Genomic DNA, 16,870 nt, shown 5'->3' with positions numbered 1-16,870 from the left:
AGCATAGCTCTGTATCGTGGCAGTTTCCACTCTTCCACCAGAAACTTGATGAGACTGGTCTTGTTGGAGGAACTGCACAGAAATCTTCTCCACTGCTGGACGTGGTGTCCCCCTGCAAGATTCTTGTACTGGAGAGTGATGTCTCCACCCCGGTTCAGTCGTTCAGCATCTTTGATCGAAGTCTGGTGATAGACATCAAAAACAACATCAATCCTCCCACTCTGTGCTCCCTCATGGAGGACCTGGGTCAAGGCTGACTCTGCCACCTGTGCAAAGGTTTTGTTGTTGCCATTAATTTTTTGGACCAGGCTCATCCCATCAATGATGGAAGTAGATTGGATTGGGATGTCTTCTGCAGGAGATACATTCTTTTCAAGCTCTCTGGCAAGTGCAGCCTTGTTTGTTTTTCGTAAGGACCCATCAGCATTTGCCAGTGCCCATGGTAGTGGGCCCAATGGGTAGGCAAGGACATCCTTCAGATTCACCTTCCTGCTTTCAGCCACCAGGATCATGTGACTGAAAAAGGTTTCTATCTGCCTTCAGAACCACATCCTGTGCTTTCTTTCCATGAGCTTGTTTTGTGCTGACATTGGAGAATGTTTTCAGACTTTGCTTGGTCATCTTGTCGTGGAATTTCACAGGTGGTGGGTCTGCATCTAACCTTGTTTGCTGGAATGCTTGGTAGGCCTCTTCTCCTTTCTCAAGAGCTCTCAAGAGATCTATGGTCACATCAGGTGGAGCCATGTTGCCAGTGGAGAGGCTAACCAAATCAATCTCATCAGGGGACATAGGATTGAGCCAGTTATTCTCCATAAGGTCCATGAGAGACTGGACATCTGCTTCATCTCTCTTGATCCTTGGACTCTGTAGATCTGGATGAGACCATTTGCACCTGCCTTGACCTGTCAGGTCTCTCAGCTGTCTGAGGTACATGCTTCTATACTCAGCTGTGAGATAATATTTGGTCACAGCTCCTGGCTTCAAGCTGAATCCCTTTGTCCCTCCAGCTGTTTGGGTGTCTTTGTTCACCGTTTCTTCTATAGCTTGGTCAACAGGGATTCAGCCAAAGGGATTGGTGGAGCCCAGTTGGACTGAGAAGCCTCCTTCCATGAATTCTGTGTACACATCTGGGTGTGTGATGGGCAGCTCAGACATCTGGGCGTAGTAGTAGGGGAGGTAGCGTGCATAATTCATCCTGTCATAAGCAAAGCACCATGGGATCATTGCTCGAATGCTAGCCAAGTGTAGCATCCAGTCTCCCTCTCTGGATGCTCGGATGAGCCCCAACAAGATTTCAACCATGTCCAAATAGGACATCCAGAAGTTCGAGAGGCTGCCGTTTCCACCTCTAAGGAACTCATGGTAGACTTCAAATAGATCCATGATGCGTGTACAAGAGCTGTTCTCGAGGACCTCCTTCAAAGCATGTTGTGAGACTTCTTTCCCAAGGCTGTCAATGGTCTTCAGTGTCTCATTCAGGTGAACCATGTCATTCCTGTGAGTTTCTTCCAACCAGGACAGGAAACCATTCAAGGTCAGTCGCATGAGAGCCTCATACAGGAGCTTGTGTAGTCGCACTGCCCTGTTGTACTTGCGGCCATCCATAACACCAGCAATTGAGCCTTCTGCAATCATGCCAGACTCAATGCAGAGGTCTTTGAGTCCAGCATCTTGGAAACGCTTTCCTATTATTGCCAGCAGTGTGCAGATGGTGTGGAATACCCCAAGCCTAACGATGATATCATGGAACTTGTCATGGTGTTTCCATGTGATCTCGACAGCCTTCGCATACAGGGCTTGGTCAAAGACACAGACAATCTTCCTCAGGCCTAAGCACTGCATGATGCTCAGTGACTGGTTAAGCACCTCGTTGACAGTAGACATTTGTGTCGCTGGAGCATCGATGGTAGGCAGATAGCCTATATTGTCGGGGATGACCGTCATCTCTCCTCGAGTCAGGATGTTGAAGCCTGTCCAGCTGCTGACTGACTGTTCTTCTTGTTGTGACATGCGTGCTAGGACCCAAAGAAGGTTTTTCTCTCTGGCAAGCTTAGTATTGGCTGCAGTATCGGCATCTGACGTTTTGCTTTGTGGTGGCCCTACCCGTTGTCCAGCATTGTAAGTTGGTAACATTGGTGGGGGTCCATCAATGCTTCTCTTCTTTGTTTTGGGAACAGTGGGCATGGGTTGGACAGGAAGTGGGTTGACTGGCTTTGCTTGCACAGCAATCCCATTGACTCTGTGAGATGTTCCCTCACCACTGACAGTTTCTTCAAGACGGTCGATATTGTCCCAGGCTAAAGTTGTGAATATGCCAGGATGGATGTTTGCTGGAAGGGCAATGCCACTCCCTGATGATGAGAGTTTCTGGAGACACAGGGCAGTGTTGATCTCTTCCATCTGTGAATAGGACACACTGTGACCAAGTCGGTTGAGGATGTTTATCAACTCTACATTTCCTGTCAACGATTTGACACTGAATGGCAGAACAATGTGCTTGGAAGGCTTGGTATTTCCACATGTCACTGCATATACTATGTCATGGCCAAATGACTGCAGAAGGCACTGCACTCTCTGGGATGCATGATCAGGATCATTTGAGCCTGTGAGTAGAGAGTACAGGAAGATAATGAGCGACTCTGGAATGGTAGGACATTCTGCTTCTGGTTTGACTTCAGGCGGCCAGGTTTGAGGAACATCTTGACTTTTAATGTCTGCTCTCAATTTGATGGCTGCTTTGGCTATAACATCTTGTGCACTGACACTTTTCAGGGTCTGCAGCTCCCTTTTGAGAGACTGATTTTCTTTGGCAAGTTCCCTCATGGACAAGTTATCGGGATAGAGGAGGAATTTTCCTTTCTCATCAGGGAATATCTGCAAGGCTCCAGCAAACTCACTCTCCAGGTTTCGCCTTATGTGCTTCTTGGTTGATTCCTTGACTTGGGCAATGCCTTGGAAGTTCATTGAAGCTACCAGTCTAGAAGAGAGATCAGTCATTGTCATCACTTGAGGATTGCCAAAAAGCTCCATCCTGATGAAGAGGAACAGCTCATTGTATGCCTTATTCACAGCAGCTTCATACTGGGCTGCAGCATCATCATCTTCATTGCTGGCAACCTCTCCTTTGGAAACCTCTTCTTTGGTGTAAAGTCTATAGCATGACCTGTGGTAGTGCCCTTCAGCTGCTACAAGGTCTCTACTCACAATGGCAAGGATTCTGCTGTCCCTTTTCTTTGTGGCTGCACTCCTGATCTTTGCATCAGCTCGCAGTTCTCGACACTGCACCAGTACTTCTCTCGTATTCTGTCTCTTGGAATATTTGCTGTTTTTCTGACAAAATATGCACTCTGCATCATAAGTCCTAGATGTACTTGGAGCATGTCGAGCTACTCTCTTAGATTGTTTCTCTTCAGCAGAGACACAACTTTTCTTTTCTTTTGCAAGGAGGCCATCAAGAATTTGCTTCATAGTGAAGATACTGCGACACTTTCTGTGGTAGTAGATTGCTGGAATCTGTCCCTCAGGAATGTCTTTTGCCAGTTTCAAAACTGGTGCATGATTTCGTATCTGAGCTGCCCTGAGCAGAGTTCTCCATGAGTCGACACTTTGTAGTGAAACCAGCTTATCTGTATCATCAGAACAGTGGATAATGCACTCCACCCGTGGGCGCTTTGGTATTGGGTAAAAACTTGCTTGTTCACCAGTGGCCATATTCAGTCAGTTTTCACCTGCCACATACAAACAAATACTTGTAACTTAGGTGTATGAACACTACTAAAACAAAGTTTACTTTGCTTCACCAGCGTCATATTACCATTATTTATCTTACATAGCCACAAATAGATACATTACCTAGTTGCTATGCAACAGCTGTATTTTGTCCACATGAGGCCGCTAAAATCAACACAAGATGAAAGTTCCTCGTAGCCACTTTAACTAATCATATTAACATATACATTAAAAGAACATGCTAACATTATGGGAAATTAGCTTACAATCTTCTCCAGAGTGAGACAAGAAGATAGATAACAGTTTCCTCTATATGTGTTTAGTAGAAAGCTATCTGGCTGCACGTTAGCCTAGCTTAGCACAATGAATGGAAGTACACAGTACTGGTTATCCTTGGTTGTTGGCCAACTAAGAACTGTCCCAGAGTTTAAGCTAGGCTAATCAGTACCAGGGGTGTTGAAATGCTATATTTGTAAAAATCTGGGCAAATACACAATCGTGAGAGGCACAGAAACAGGTTTCCTGAAAGAAAAATGAAATAGCTGCTCATTTGGAAAGGTTATCATGTATTATTTTACTTCTGTTAGTGTACCAAATAAAATGGCACCAGTGAAGTTGTGTCACCTTGGGTGATATCGATATCTGGTCTGACCCATGGACTAACTGGCTTTGGTCTAGTTAGTTTCTTAGTAATAATGCCCTTCTAATTTAAGGTTCACAATCACCTCACACAATGAAATAGTATGGGTATATTATACATTTCCTGAATCTTTACAGTCCTGTGAGTATTCCAGTTTTTGTGTTTTGTGTCCCTGATATTCCTAGATGCCACAGGGCTAAAAGAAAGTATATAGTTTAGGCGAAAATTGCAGAAAGATGTGTGTTATTGACGGGTTGAAGAGCTCAAGTGACCTCTATATTTGTGAGAAATATCCACAACAGGGCTTGAATGAAAGCTAAGAAGGTCCCCTTTAAAATGATACCAAAGACAATATTATAGAACATTGAAAAATGTCCTGACCATGAGGCTAAACCAGGATATGCACCAGCGTCTAAAATGCAATTTAGTTTAGCGGGTGGTTAACTTCATGAGCTGATAACTGTGATACAGCTGCCACTCAGGAATGGTTATCATACCAAAATATCATCTACAGACATGGATCCTTTCAAAAATTATAAGTAAGTTTTGCCACCTTGAGTGTACCGAAATAGGACATTTTGGGCTCTGGCCCATGGACTACTACTCTCGCTGGGCCTGTCAGCCTGATAATGTTTGTGCACAGTTATGACTGTATGATCAAGGACCTGTCCTGGTTGCAGTGATTCAAAATCTTTGAAAAACCTGTTTTATACTGCAGTTGAGTGCTAACTCCTCAGCTGGTTTTTCACCCAAGTCTGGACACTGGAGAAGGGGAGAGCAGCCTGGCAGAGATCTGCACTCTTCTAGTTGGCAATAAAATGTTGACAAACAGTAGGTTTGATCATAGCTCTTGTAAGTTTTAGTTAGAAGCCAGACCTAGCCAAGCCATAGTTATGAAAAGTTATTAGCCCTTCCAGGAACTAATTTTGAAAGTAAACAGTAAAATGGTCCTGTGATGACTTAAATAGGGGACAGTGAGTTTATGATAGTGCACTATACCGAACAGTACTGGTCTAAACTCTACAATATTCTTCTGTCTCCTCAGGAGGTGCCATACTCGGACATCAAGAATGAGGGCAAGGAGGCTGACATCATGATCTTCTTTGCGTCTGGCTTTCACGGTGACAGCTCTCCATTTGATGGCGAAGGGGGCTTCCTGGCCCACGCTTACTTTCCTGGCCCTGGCATCGGAGGGGACACACACTTCGACTCAGATGAGCCTTGGACGCTGGGCAACGCTAACCACGATGGTGCGACACTTTTACTACTGTTTAAAACGTTATGTTAACATTTTGAAATTCGCTGGTTTTTTTTTTTTATTCCATGCTGGTGAATGTCATGTAATTGGAAGAGAGCTTTAATATATTCATCCTTTTTCCTGTCACTTAAGCTAAAGGCTTCCACCAAACAAGCAATCATTCCACCACTTTCAACAGATACTATTTCCTTTCCTAGTACTTCTCTATCTGATATCATCATTGTAGCGGCAGCTCAGCTCCGGTATCAGGGCACCAGATCCTAACTATGCACTCTTTCATTCTAATGTGATGTGATTAGACAATAGGCTCTACTGTTGCACAAATTGCACTGGGTGAAAATCTCAAATTCCAGGCCTGTGGATGAATTTGACTGATCATACTGTGCACAATTAATGGCGATTTTGCAGCAAATGCTGTTTACATTTACAGTTCTGAAGAACTGCAAATAACAAACTTGCACCCTCTGGGGCATCACGGGTAATACTTTCTTAGTGTATGAATTTGCTATAAAATAAAGGTTCAAATTGCCCAGGCCACACTGCCTACCTGAGCAGTGCATGTGCACTGCGGAAACTCTTGCTTTGCATTTGGGTGCCCATGGTAAAAGGTTAGAGCAGCCACACAGCCCGCGTGGCTCAGGTGCAATTCAAGCCACGCTGCAGCCATGCAGCTCTAGAGAATAGACCTGGTGCTTATTTTCTCTGCATGAGGCGCATGGTTCAGCAAAAAATAGACAGTGAAAATGATCTGTTGATAGTCATATTGACATCATACCAGCGACATTACATCACATAACTGACACCTTTCACTATAGTTTCAATATCTGTATCTGTAGAATATGTCACAGACATGAAAAATATATCCCCCCCCCTTTTTCTCCCCAATTGTACCTGGCCATTCACCCTGCTCTCTGAGCCATCCCAGTTGCTGCTCTACCTCCTCTGCCAATCCGGGAAGGGCTGCAGGCTACCACATGCCTCCTCCGATACATGTGGAGTTGCCAGCCGCTTCTTTTCACCTGACAGTGAGGAGTTTTGCCAGGGGGACATAGCGTGTGAGAGGATCACGCTATTCCCCCTAGTCCCCCCCCCCCAAACAGGCGCCTCGACCGACCAGATGAGGCGCTAGTGCAGCAGCCAGGACACACACCCACACCCGGCTTCCCACCTGCAGACACAGCCAATTTTGTCTGTAGGGATGCCCGACCAAACTGGAGGTAACACGAGGATTCGAACCGGCAATCCCCATGTTGGTTGGCAACAGAATAGACCGCCATACTACCCAGATGCCCTAAATATTTTTTAACCATTTTAGCAATTACATGTTAGGAGAAAATGGAGGCTGCATGTGCACTACATAGTCATAGCAGAAACCCCATGTAGGCTATATGGTAATAAATTAGCAGAATATTAGGGGTCGTGTCTGAAAGGAATTGAAACATTGGATTATATTGATGGCCATTGTCAAATGCAAGCCCAGTGTAGAACGACAGGGCTGCAGCAGCAGCAGCAGCCATGTTGTCAGGCAGAGGTAAGCAGTAAGGACCAGGCCTTAAGATGAACAATACCAAATGTCACCATTCCTGTCTGGAATATCCCTTTTGATGTCTGCTAAATTCCTGGAACATTCATATAAACTGCTGTTATTGTGTGGCAGTGTCCTCGCCGACCCAATTCAACCCTTGAATTTACTCTCTGAGATCAGGGTTTCTTCGGGTAAGCTTTGAGCCACAACAGAAACGTGAAGTTTAGCCCAGGTTTTCCAGGCTTGAGCTAGTTTGACCAACCATCACAAGAATTTCATTTTGGGGTTGGTTTTATTTTTTTCCCCACACCAAAGTTTTCTGTCAGTGTATTGTCCCTAAAAAGAATGAAACATAGGTCTCTATTCCTTGTAATTATGCTTTACCACTCAGACCACTGAAATAAACAGCCTTTCAGTGTAGGTCACAATTTGAGGGAACAAAAGTTCACAGAGCTGAGCACCATTTGAAAGCAACAATGGTACCTAACAATTGCAACAATTCTTTCAACATGATTATTTGCATAAGGCTAAGCACTTTAAGTGTATCTACGTGCATTATGGATCATAATCACAAGACCCGTCCTTTGCAAAATTGACCTTTTTCTGGATCCATGATTTAAAATGGCCGTCAGAAATGTTGGTCCAGAATATTAGAATGAAACCCCTAGATTGTAGGTGGAGGGAAATCTTTGATATCGATCATGTGTGCTCCAACCATTCAGTCATTGGCTGAAAAATTGAGGGGCAAAAATCACATCCATGGCTGTTTTCTTTTTCCTTCTATCTCAGTTTGATAAATGACCCATGCCAAAATACTCTCACCATGAAAAATGAATGTGCCGAGAGGGAGACAGACAAAGAGGCAAAGAGGGAGACAGGGAGAGAGAGAGATTTAAAGAGAAGGAAATCTAGTTTGAGAGATTAGCAGAATAGGGAATTAGCTTTGACAGAGCAGCTCAAAATTTAAGCAATTCCATTTAAATACCTCACTCTCTCTCTCTCTCTCTCTCTCTCTCAAACACACACACACACACACACACACACACACACACACACACAGTGGGTATAGATGGATGACTCCCTGATCTGTGATCTGTACCCTATCTGTATTGATTCATTAATCGGCAGAATGGCCTCTACTGGTGATTAGACAACTGGTGTGTGTGTTTTCTCTGATGCTTGTAGGTGCATGAGAGTGCATACTTACCAGTGTTTGTCCATCTCCTAAATCCCTACACACACGCGCACACACGCGCACACACACACACACACACACAGTAATTGAAAGATTAGAGACAAGATAGCCAGGCGGCAAAGTTCTCCAAAGCCAGTGAAACTAATTCGGGGTATCAGCTTCAGAAGGGCAGTGCGAGGACAAAAAGGCCATACGACCATGGCTTCAAAAGGGCTTTTTTTTTAATAGTTGAGAGGCAGTCTCTGCTATGAACCTATCCATATCCACACCAGGAATGCCATGTTAAATTGTTTTAATGCCTTATCATATCCGCTGCTGCAAGACTAATTTAAATAAATGCAAGAAGCGTCTTTTTCACAGCACTAACCTACAAATTACTTTAAAAATATTATCATGATCTCCATAAAGCAAGTCCTCAGATAGCCTCTATGAATTTTCCTCCTCCATTCGCAAAAACACTTTTTCAATAACTTTTTCATTTTTTTTCCACAACCTGAACACATCTCTCCTGGGTAGGCCTGAAGGTCTAACTGTAAATGTGGTTGCCATTAGTGTCATAATGGTGTGTGTGTGTGTGTGTGGGGGGGGTAATTAAAGACAACTCTCCAATCCTAATCACAAGGTTGTGCAGACACTGTGAAAGAGACTAATGTGTGAGCTTCATTTGTATCATTTGTGTGCTCGCAGCACAGACTATTTTCTCAGCGCTACTACGAGTCCGTAGGCTCGCAGAGGACACATGAGCAAATATTGGCCTGCTTTATTTGTTTTTGAGTACAGAAATGTAATGTCAGCCAGATATTTAATAAGAAAAATGTGTTCTTGAAAAATCATTAAAAAAAAACCCTAAATCCAGTTTAATTCCATGGATATTAGTGTTAGCAAATAATGTAAGTAAGGGCAACTTGAGACATTTCTGTAGCAAAATGTTTTTTCATAAAGACACAGGCAGGGGGAAACTCCAAGGGCGGTCCCGCACCTCCTTGCCCAAGGTGGTTGGAGGTTTGATTTTATGTGCAGCCTATTAAAGCTCGCTGCCATATGAATGCTTGAGCCCTGTTTGTCCCAGCATGCATTGCACTGTAACAGCGGACACTGCACCTTCAACAGAGGGTATAAATAGAAGGATCCAAACTGTAGTTACAACGCTGTACATTCAAATTCAGGTCTTGAACCTTGTCAGCGTATCTTCTTTTCTGCTTTCTGCTGTATTCTGCCTAAAAAAATGAATCTGTACAAAAAAAACTTTTTCTATATATATAGAAAAAGATTTTGTTCACAAAGTACAAAACGGACCATATTCTATCACATTGACAAGGGCGGATTTATAGGTTTAATATTTGGGTTTCAATCAATATGCTCCAATTAAACCAACTTCATCATATATTGGGAAAAAAATGCATTTGGTAATTTTCCAGTCAAATATTAGAGAAAAATGCATTTAGTACCAGCATCATCATGTATAAAAAAATGTTTTTAAATTAGTCACATGTCTTAGTGACAGAAGGATATAACATTAACAGGATAGCGACATCCCCCACTTTTTTTTCTCCCCAATTGTACCTGGCCAATCACCCCGCTGCTCCATCCCCTCTACCGATCCAGGAGGGCTGCAGACCACCTCATGTTTTTCCAATACATGTGGAGCTGCCAGCTGTTTCACCAGGGGGGGACAGTGCGAGGGACAATCACGCTATTCCTCCCGGTTCCCCCTCCCTCCTGAACAGGCACCTCGACCGACCAGAGGAGGTGCTAGTGCAGTGACCAGGACACATACCCACATCCAGCTTTCCACCCGCAGACACGGCCAATTGTGTCTGCAGCGATGCCCGACCAAGCTGGAGGTAACACGGGGATTCGACCAGGTGATCCCCGTGTTGGTAGGCAACGAAATAGACTGCTTCACTATCCGGACGCCCCCTAAGATAGCTTTGAGGATATATTGAGTTTTCAAACGATGCGGTAGAGTTGTGGCATAGCCTGAGAGGCAGGTTCCATCAGACATCATATTTATCACAGATGGGCAATGGAAACCAACACAACAGAAAGCCATTTATTGTCCCAGCGGGGTGCAGAAGCAGCCTATAAGACCAACCACAGTCCTCAATCCATGATGCCCACTGGGAACTCCCACAAGGCCGCTGTATGTGAAATGTACGCAGTGTGCTGTAATGTGATCCTTGTCTTTTTCTGTGCCACAGTAGGGTTTGAGCTGGATAAGAGAGAAAGAGATAGATAGATGCAGAGAGAGAGAGAGAGAGAGAGGAATACTCTGAGTGCATGTGTGTGCGTGCGCGTGTGCGTGCGTGTGTGTACATATGTCCCATATATCCAGAGGAAGTAGAAAAAATGGACATGAAACAGAATGAGATAGGGAGAGAGTGACAGAGCGAGAAAGAGTAAAAAAAAAGGGAATAAAGAACAAAGCAAAGAATGACAAGAAGGATAAAATGGATCAACAAAAGGAGGGAGAGCGGGTAAATGAGACCTATAATTTATTCTAACATGAGAAAAAAAGAGAGCAGAACAGAGAGAGATGTTTCTGTTTTGATTTTTTTTAAAAACAAGTTATGTACAGGATACTAATCAAATCAAAAGCCCATCCAAATAAAATTGCATCTCAGCAGGGCTTAAGATTAAACCACCATTTATTAGAGAGCAAATTACTCCATTATAGCGCCACTATATTATAAAATCATGTAAATTGTCCATGACAGTGTGTAAAATCTAACATCAACCCAAACTCTTGCCTTACAATCAATAAAGAGAGAGAGAGAGAGAGAGAGAGAGAGAGAGAGAGAGAGAGAGAGAGAGAGAGAGAGAGAGAGAGACTTTCAACAATACTCTAATAAAAATTACAATAAAATTACAACACAAAGACCAACATGGTCGGTAACATCAGATTCACAGAATCTAAATCATCTCAGGACACTCCCCAAGATCAGCTCATCATCCACAATACAGCAAAGCACATTTTTATAACACCACACACTGCAAAAACTTCCCAGATCATCCATCGATTTGAAGTAGCAAAAATCTACTTTCAAACGAGCCCTTAACATTTTTATGAACACAAAAACAGCATCATCATCCCCAGCGTCCTTCAGTCTGTTTCTTCTGCTCAGGTACAGGGCCATCTTTGCACTCCCCAGAACAAAATTAAGAAGCTGGCATTTGGCCTTGTTTTTCTGAGAGTACCTGTAGCCCAGAATGAACATGGGTTTGGAAAAGACCTCCCCAAACAACCCAAAAACATTTTCCAGAAATGTAAACAGTGGCAGCAGTCGACAACATTCCATGAAACAACGAAAGACAGTTTCACGATAAGAGCAAAATGGGCAATCATGGCTAACATCAGTATTAATAACAGAGACAAAAGCATTAACAGCCACAATACCATGTAAGACCCTCCACTGCAGGTCTGCAGTTCTTTTCCCCAATGGTGGTTTGTACAGCGCTCTCCACTCAGGACCAACACTGTCCCTCAGACCTAGGTGAGCCTTCCATGGGGTGTAAGGTTTACCATTCAATTTGTCGCTGTGCAGAACTTTAACATACATTTAGTACACTGACCTTCCATTTGGACCCAGAAAAGAAAACACAGAGGGATTCTCACTTTTTAAAAGGGGTCCTGTACAGCCCTTAAAATCTGGGGAAATGTTCATTGAGGGGAAAACATCCTTCTCATCGGGTCTAACAGAACCATTATAATGCTGGACCAACAGTGTCCGTTCACCACTTGTGAGAGCTTCTCTCCATTTGGTAAGCAGCAGAGTGATGACGCGGGTTGATCTCAGCTCTAAGCGGGAGGCAAGAAGATCTGGATTGTCCAAGTATGGGCCTGCAAGGTGAACCACATGTCCTGGAGTCACCACGTTCAACACGCAGAACCGCCTCAGCAGAGTTGGCCCCACTTGACAGACTGCACTGAAACGGAAGCCATGTATGATTGGTTCCTGGAGCAGCCAAAACAAAGAGCTGTGTTGTCTTAGTCTCTCTTTGTTTAACAAGTTCCACACCTTGAGCAGCCCACAGTAGAAGTCAGGTAGGTCCTTGATGTTAAGCTGTTTCAAGTCCATCAAAACCAAAGATCTGTCCAGTCCCAGGCCACCTAGCTGGCTCAGAATGGTGCAAGCCAGCGACCTCCACACTAACTCAACAGGACCATACAGAAACCTTTGCAGGAACTGGAAAAGGAAGGTAGCCCCCCTGCTGCTCAGGTGGAGCAGGCCCTGCCCTACTTCAACCCTCAGCAGGTACAGCATACACTGAGGCACCCAGTGCAGTTTGTCCCAGAAGAACTCGACAAGAAGAGCCTGGATCTCGGACAGCAGGCCTGGTGGGGGGGTCAACAACTGACAGGCGATGCCATAACATTGATGATATCAGGTTGTTGATGGTCCATTTAAGTTTAAGGTCCCTATTCTTATGTCCTCCATAACACAGAAACTACTACTACTACTTTCAGCTGCTCCCGTTAGGGGTCGCCACAGCGGATCATCCATTTCCATTTCTTCCTGTCTTCTGCGTCTTCCTCTGTCACACCAGCCACCTGCATGTCTTCCCTCACCACATCCATAAACCTCCTCTTTGGCCTTCCTCTTCTCCTCTTCCCTGGCAGCTCCATATTCAGCATCCTTCTCCCAATATACTCAGCATCTCTCCTCCACACATGTCCAAGCCATCTCAATCTTGCCTCTCTTGCTTTGTCTCCAAACCGTCCAACCTGAGCGGTCCCTCTAATATAATCATTCCTAATCCTGTCCTCCTTCATCACTCCCAATGAAAATCTTAGCATCTTCAACTCTGCCACCTCCAGCTCCGCCTCCTGTCTTTTCGTCAGTGCCACTGTCTCCAAACCATATAACATAGCTGGTCTCACAACCATCTTGTAAACTTTCCCTTTAACTCTTGCTGATACCCTTCTGTCGCAAATCACTCCTGACACACTTCTCCACCCACTCCAACCTGCCTGCACTCTCTTTTTCACCTCTCTACTGCACTCCCCGTTACTTTGGACAGTTGACCCCAAGTATTTAAACTCAAATGCCTTTGTCACCTCCACTCCTTGCATCCTGACCATTCCACTGTCCTCTCTCTCATTCACGCATAGGTATTCCGTCTTGCTCCTACTGACTTTCATTCCTCTTCTCTCCAGTGCATACCTCCACCTCTCCAGGCTCTCCTCAACCTGCACCCTACTCTCGCTACAGATCACAATGTCATCCGCGAACATCATCGTCCATGGAGACTCCTGCCTGATCTTGTCCATCAACCTGTCCATCACCATTGCAAACAAGAAAGGGCTAAGAGCCGATCCTTGATGTAATCCCACCTCCACCTTGAACCCATCTGTCATTCCAACCGCACACCTCACCATTGTCACACTTCCCTCATATGTATCCTGCACCACTCCTACTTACTTCTCTGCAACTCCTGACTTCCTCATACAATACCACACCTCCTCTCTCGGCACTCTGTCATAAGCTTTCTCTAAATCTACAAAGACACAATGCAACTCTTTCTGGCCTTCTCTATACTTCTCAATCAACATTCTCAAAGCAAACATCGCATCTGTGGTGCTCTTTCGTGGCATGAAACCATACTGCTGCTCACTGATCATCACCTCTCCTCTTAACCTAGCTTCTATTACTCTTTCCCAAATCTTCATGCTGTGGCTGATCAACTTTATACCTCCGTAGTTGTTACAGTTCTGCACATCGCCCTTGTTCTTGAAAATCGGTACCAGTATGCTTCTTCTCCACTCCTCAGGCATCCTCTCACTTTCCAGGATTGTGTTAAACAATCTAGTTAAAAACTCCACTGCCATCTCTCCTAAACATCTCCATGCCTCCACAGGTATGTCATCAGGACCAACTGCCTTTCCACTCTTCATCCTCTTCATAGCTGCCCTCACTTCCTCCTTGCTAATCCGCTGAACTTCCTGATTCACTATCCCTACATCATCCAACCTTCTCTCTCTCTCATTTTCTTCATTCATCAGCCCCTCAAAGTATTCCTTCCACCTTCTTAGCACACTCTCCTCACTTGTCAGCACATTTCCATCTCTATCCTTGATCGCCCTAACTTGCTGCACATCCTTTGCAGCTTGGTCCCTCTGTCTAGCCAATCGGTACAAGTCCTTTTCTCCTTCCTTAGTGTCTAATCTGTCATACAACTCACCATACGCCTTTTCCTTTGCCTTTGCCACCTCTCTCTTTGCTTTACGCTGCATCTCCTTGTACTCCTGTCTACTTTCTTCATCTCTCTGACTATCCCACTTCTTCTTTGCCAACCTTTTCCTCTGTATAATTTGCTGTACTTCCTCATTCCACCACCAAGTCTCCTTGTCTTCCTTCCTCTGTCCTGATGACACACCAAGTACCTTCCTAGCTGTCTCCCTCACTATTTCTGCAGTGGTTTTCCAGCCATCTGGCAACTCTTCACTACCACCCAGTGCCTGTCTTAACTCCTGCCTGAACTCCACACAACAGTCTTCCTTCTTCAACTTCCACCATTTGATCTTCGGCTGTGACTTCACTCGCTTCCTCTTCTTGGTCTCCAAAGTCATCCTACAGACCACCATCCGATGCTGCCTAGCTACGTTCTCCCCTATCACCACCTTGCAGTCGCCAATCCCTTTTAGATGGCGCCTTCTACATAAGATATAGTCCACCTGTGTGCACTTTCCTCCACTCTTGTACGTCACCCTGTGTTCCTCCCTCTTCTTGAAATATGTATTCACCACAGCCATTTCCATCCTTTTCGCAAAATCGACCACCATCTGTCCTTCCACATTTCTCTTCTTGACTCCATACCTTCCCATCACCCCCTCATCACCTCTGTTCCCTTCACCAACATGTCCATTGAAGTCCGCTCCAATCACCACTCTCTCCTCCTTGGGTACCCTCTCCACCATGTCGTCCAACTCACTCCAGAATTCTTCTTTTTCATCCATCTCACACCCAACTTGCGGGGCATACGCGCTGATAACATTCAGCAATAAACCTTCAATTTCCAGCTTCATACTCATCACTCTGTCTGACACTCTCTTCACCTCCAGCACGCTCTTGACATACTCTTCCTTCAGAATTACCCCTACCCCATTACTCCTCCCATTCACACCATGGTAGAAGAGTTTGAACCCACCTCCGATACTCCTGGCCTTACTCCCCTTCCACCTGGTCTCTTGCACACACAGTATGCCTACCTTTCTTCTTTCCATCATGTCAGCCAGCTCTCTCCATTTACCAGTCATAGTGCCAACATTCAAAGTTCCAACTCTCACCTCCACATGCCTACCCTTCCTCCTCTCTAGCTGCCTCTGGACATGCTTTCCCCCTCTCCTTCTCCTTTGCCAACAGTAGCATAGTTTCCACCGACACCCTGCTGGTTAACAGTACCGGTGGCGGTCGTTGGTAACCCGGGCCTCGACCGATCCGGTATGTAAGTCTTATTTATGATCCGCATATTTGATTTGGCAAAGATTTTACGCCGGATGCCCTTCCTGACGCAACCCTCCCCATTTGTCCGGGCTTGGGACCGGCACTAAGGATGCACTGGCTTGTGCATCCTCAGTGGCTGGGTTCCTCCATAATACAGAAAATAAGTTGCAAAACAGATATAAGTGGACAGAAAAACAGTAAATTTAAAAACTTATTCATCATTCCCTAACTGCTTTCTGACCTTTTGAACTATTTTTTTCAAACGAAAAGATTCCTGTTCAGTGAAAGCTTTCTCCCCCAGACCACCAGGACTTCTCAGAAAAATCTTCACTGAATCAAGGAAGAGCTGCAAGTCAGGAAACACTTTGTCAACTTTTACATTTCTGGCCCCCTTAGTGTCCTGCAAGAACTTCTTAATGCTCACTAGAGAGTATCCAGTCTGTTGTTGAGTCCCCGTCTGCGAGGCAGCCAGAGACTCCACATCACTGGCTTCATCACCTTCACTCTCATCCGACTGCAGAACCCTGCTCTGACGAGAAAACTTTGTCGCTATACTAGAAGGCAGAGACACCTCATCAGGTTTCCTCTTTTTATCCTTGACCTTAGAAGGGCCTTCCTTTACCAACATCACACATTCCTCCTCCAGAGAACATTCTGCTTCAATAGTTTCAGTCTGTGTGTATGTTACATCACAGGTAGTAGTATCTGTGGGACACTTTTCAACAACCTCTACAACAGTGTTGACCTGTGTAGGGCCCGGATCAGAAGCACCTGAACCCACAGCCCCTGAACTCGCCGAACCCGCATCGTCAGCAACTGAGCCAGCAGCCCCTGCTTTAGCAGAACCCAGATCAGCAACATTCCACCAGCAGTCTCTGGGTTAGCCGAACCAGTAACAGCAGCACCTGAACCAGCAGCCAGAAACTCAGCTTCACTCTGGTTTTCTCCCTGCTGCGTTTCTCCCTGCTTTGAGCTCGGCGCCGCAGTCCCAGTTCGCTCGGGACGCTGTGCTGCCGTCTCACCCTCATTTGGCTCAGCAGTTGATTTCTCTGGACAGGAACGGATGAGATGACCCTCC

At 45.1% G+C, this 16,870-nt stretch overlaps 1 protein-coding gene across 1 annotated transcript in view; it reads left to right on the top strand.

The window, feature by feature from the left end:
- The window catches only part of mmp24 (matrix metallopeptidase 24), a 115,171-nt gene that overhangs the window by 60,322 nt on the left and 37,979 nt on the right, over window positions 1-16,870 (top strand). The window contains exon 5 of the mRNA XM_056273396.1: window positions 5,415-5,619. Within this exon, the coding sequence (XP_056129371.1) occupies window positions 5,415-5,619 (205 nt within the window). The remainder of the gene's footprint in view (window positions 1-5,414; window positions 5,620-16,870) is intronic.

The sequence above is a fragment of the Lampris incognitus genome, chromosome 2, assembly GCF_029633865.1.
Source record: "Lampris incognitus isolate fLamInc1 chromosome 2, fLamInc1.hap2, whole genome shotgun sequence".
Taxonomy (NCBI): Eukaryota; Metazoa; Chordata; class Actinopteri; order Lampriformes; family Lampridae; genus Lampris; species Lampris incognitus.
This window is presented reverse-complemented; position numbering and strand designations above follow the sequence as displayed.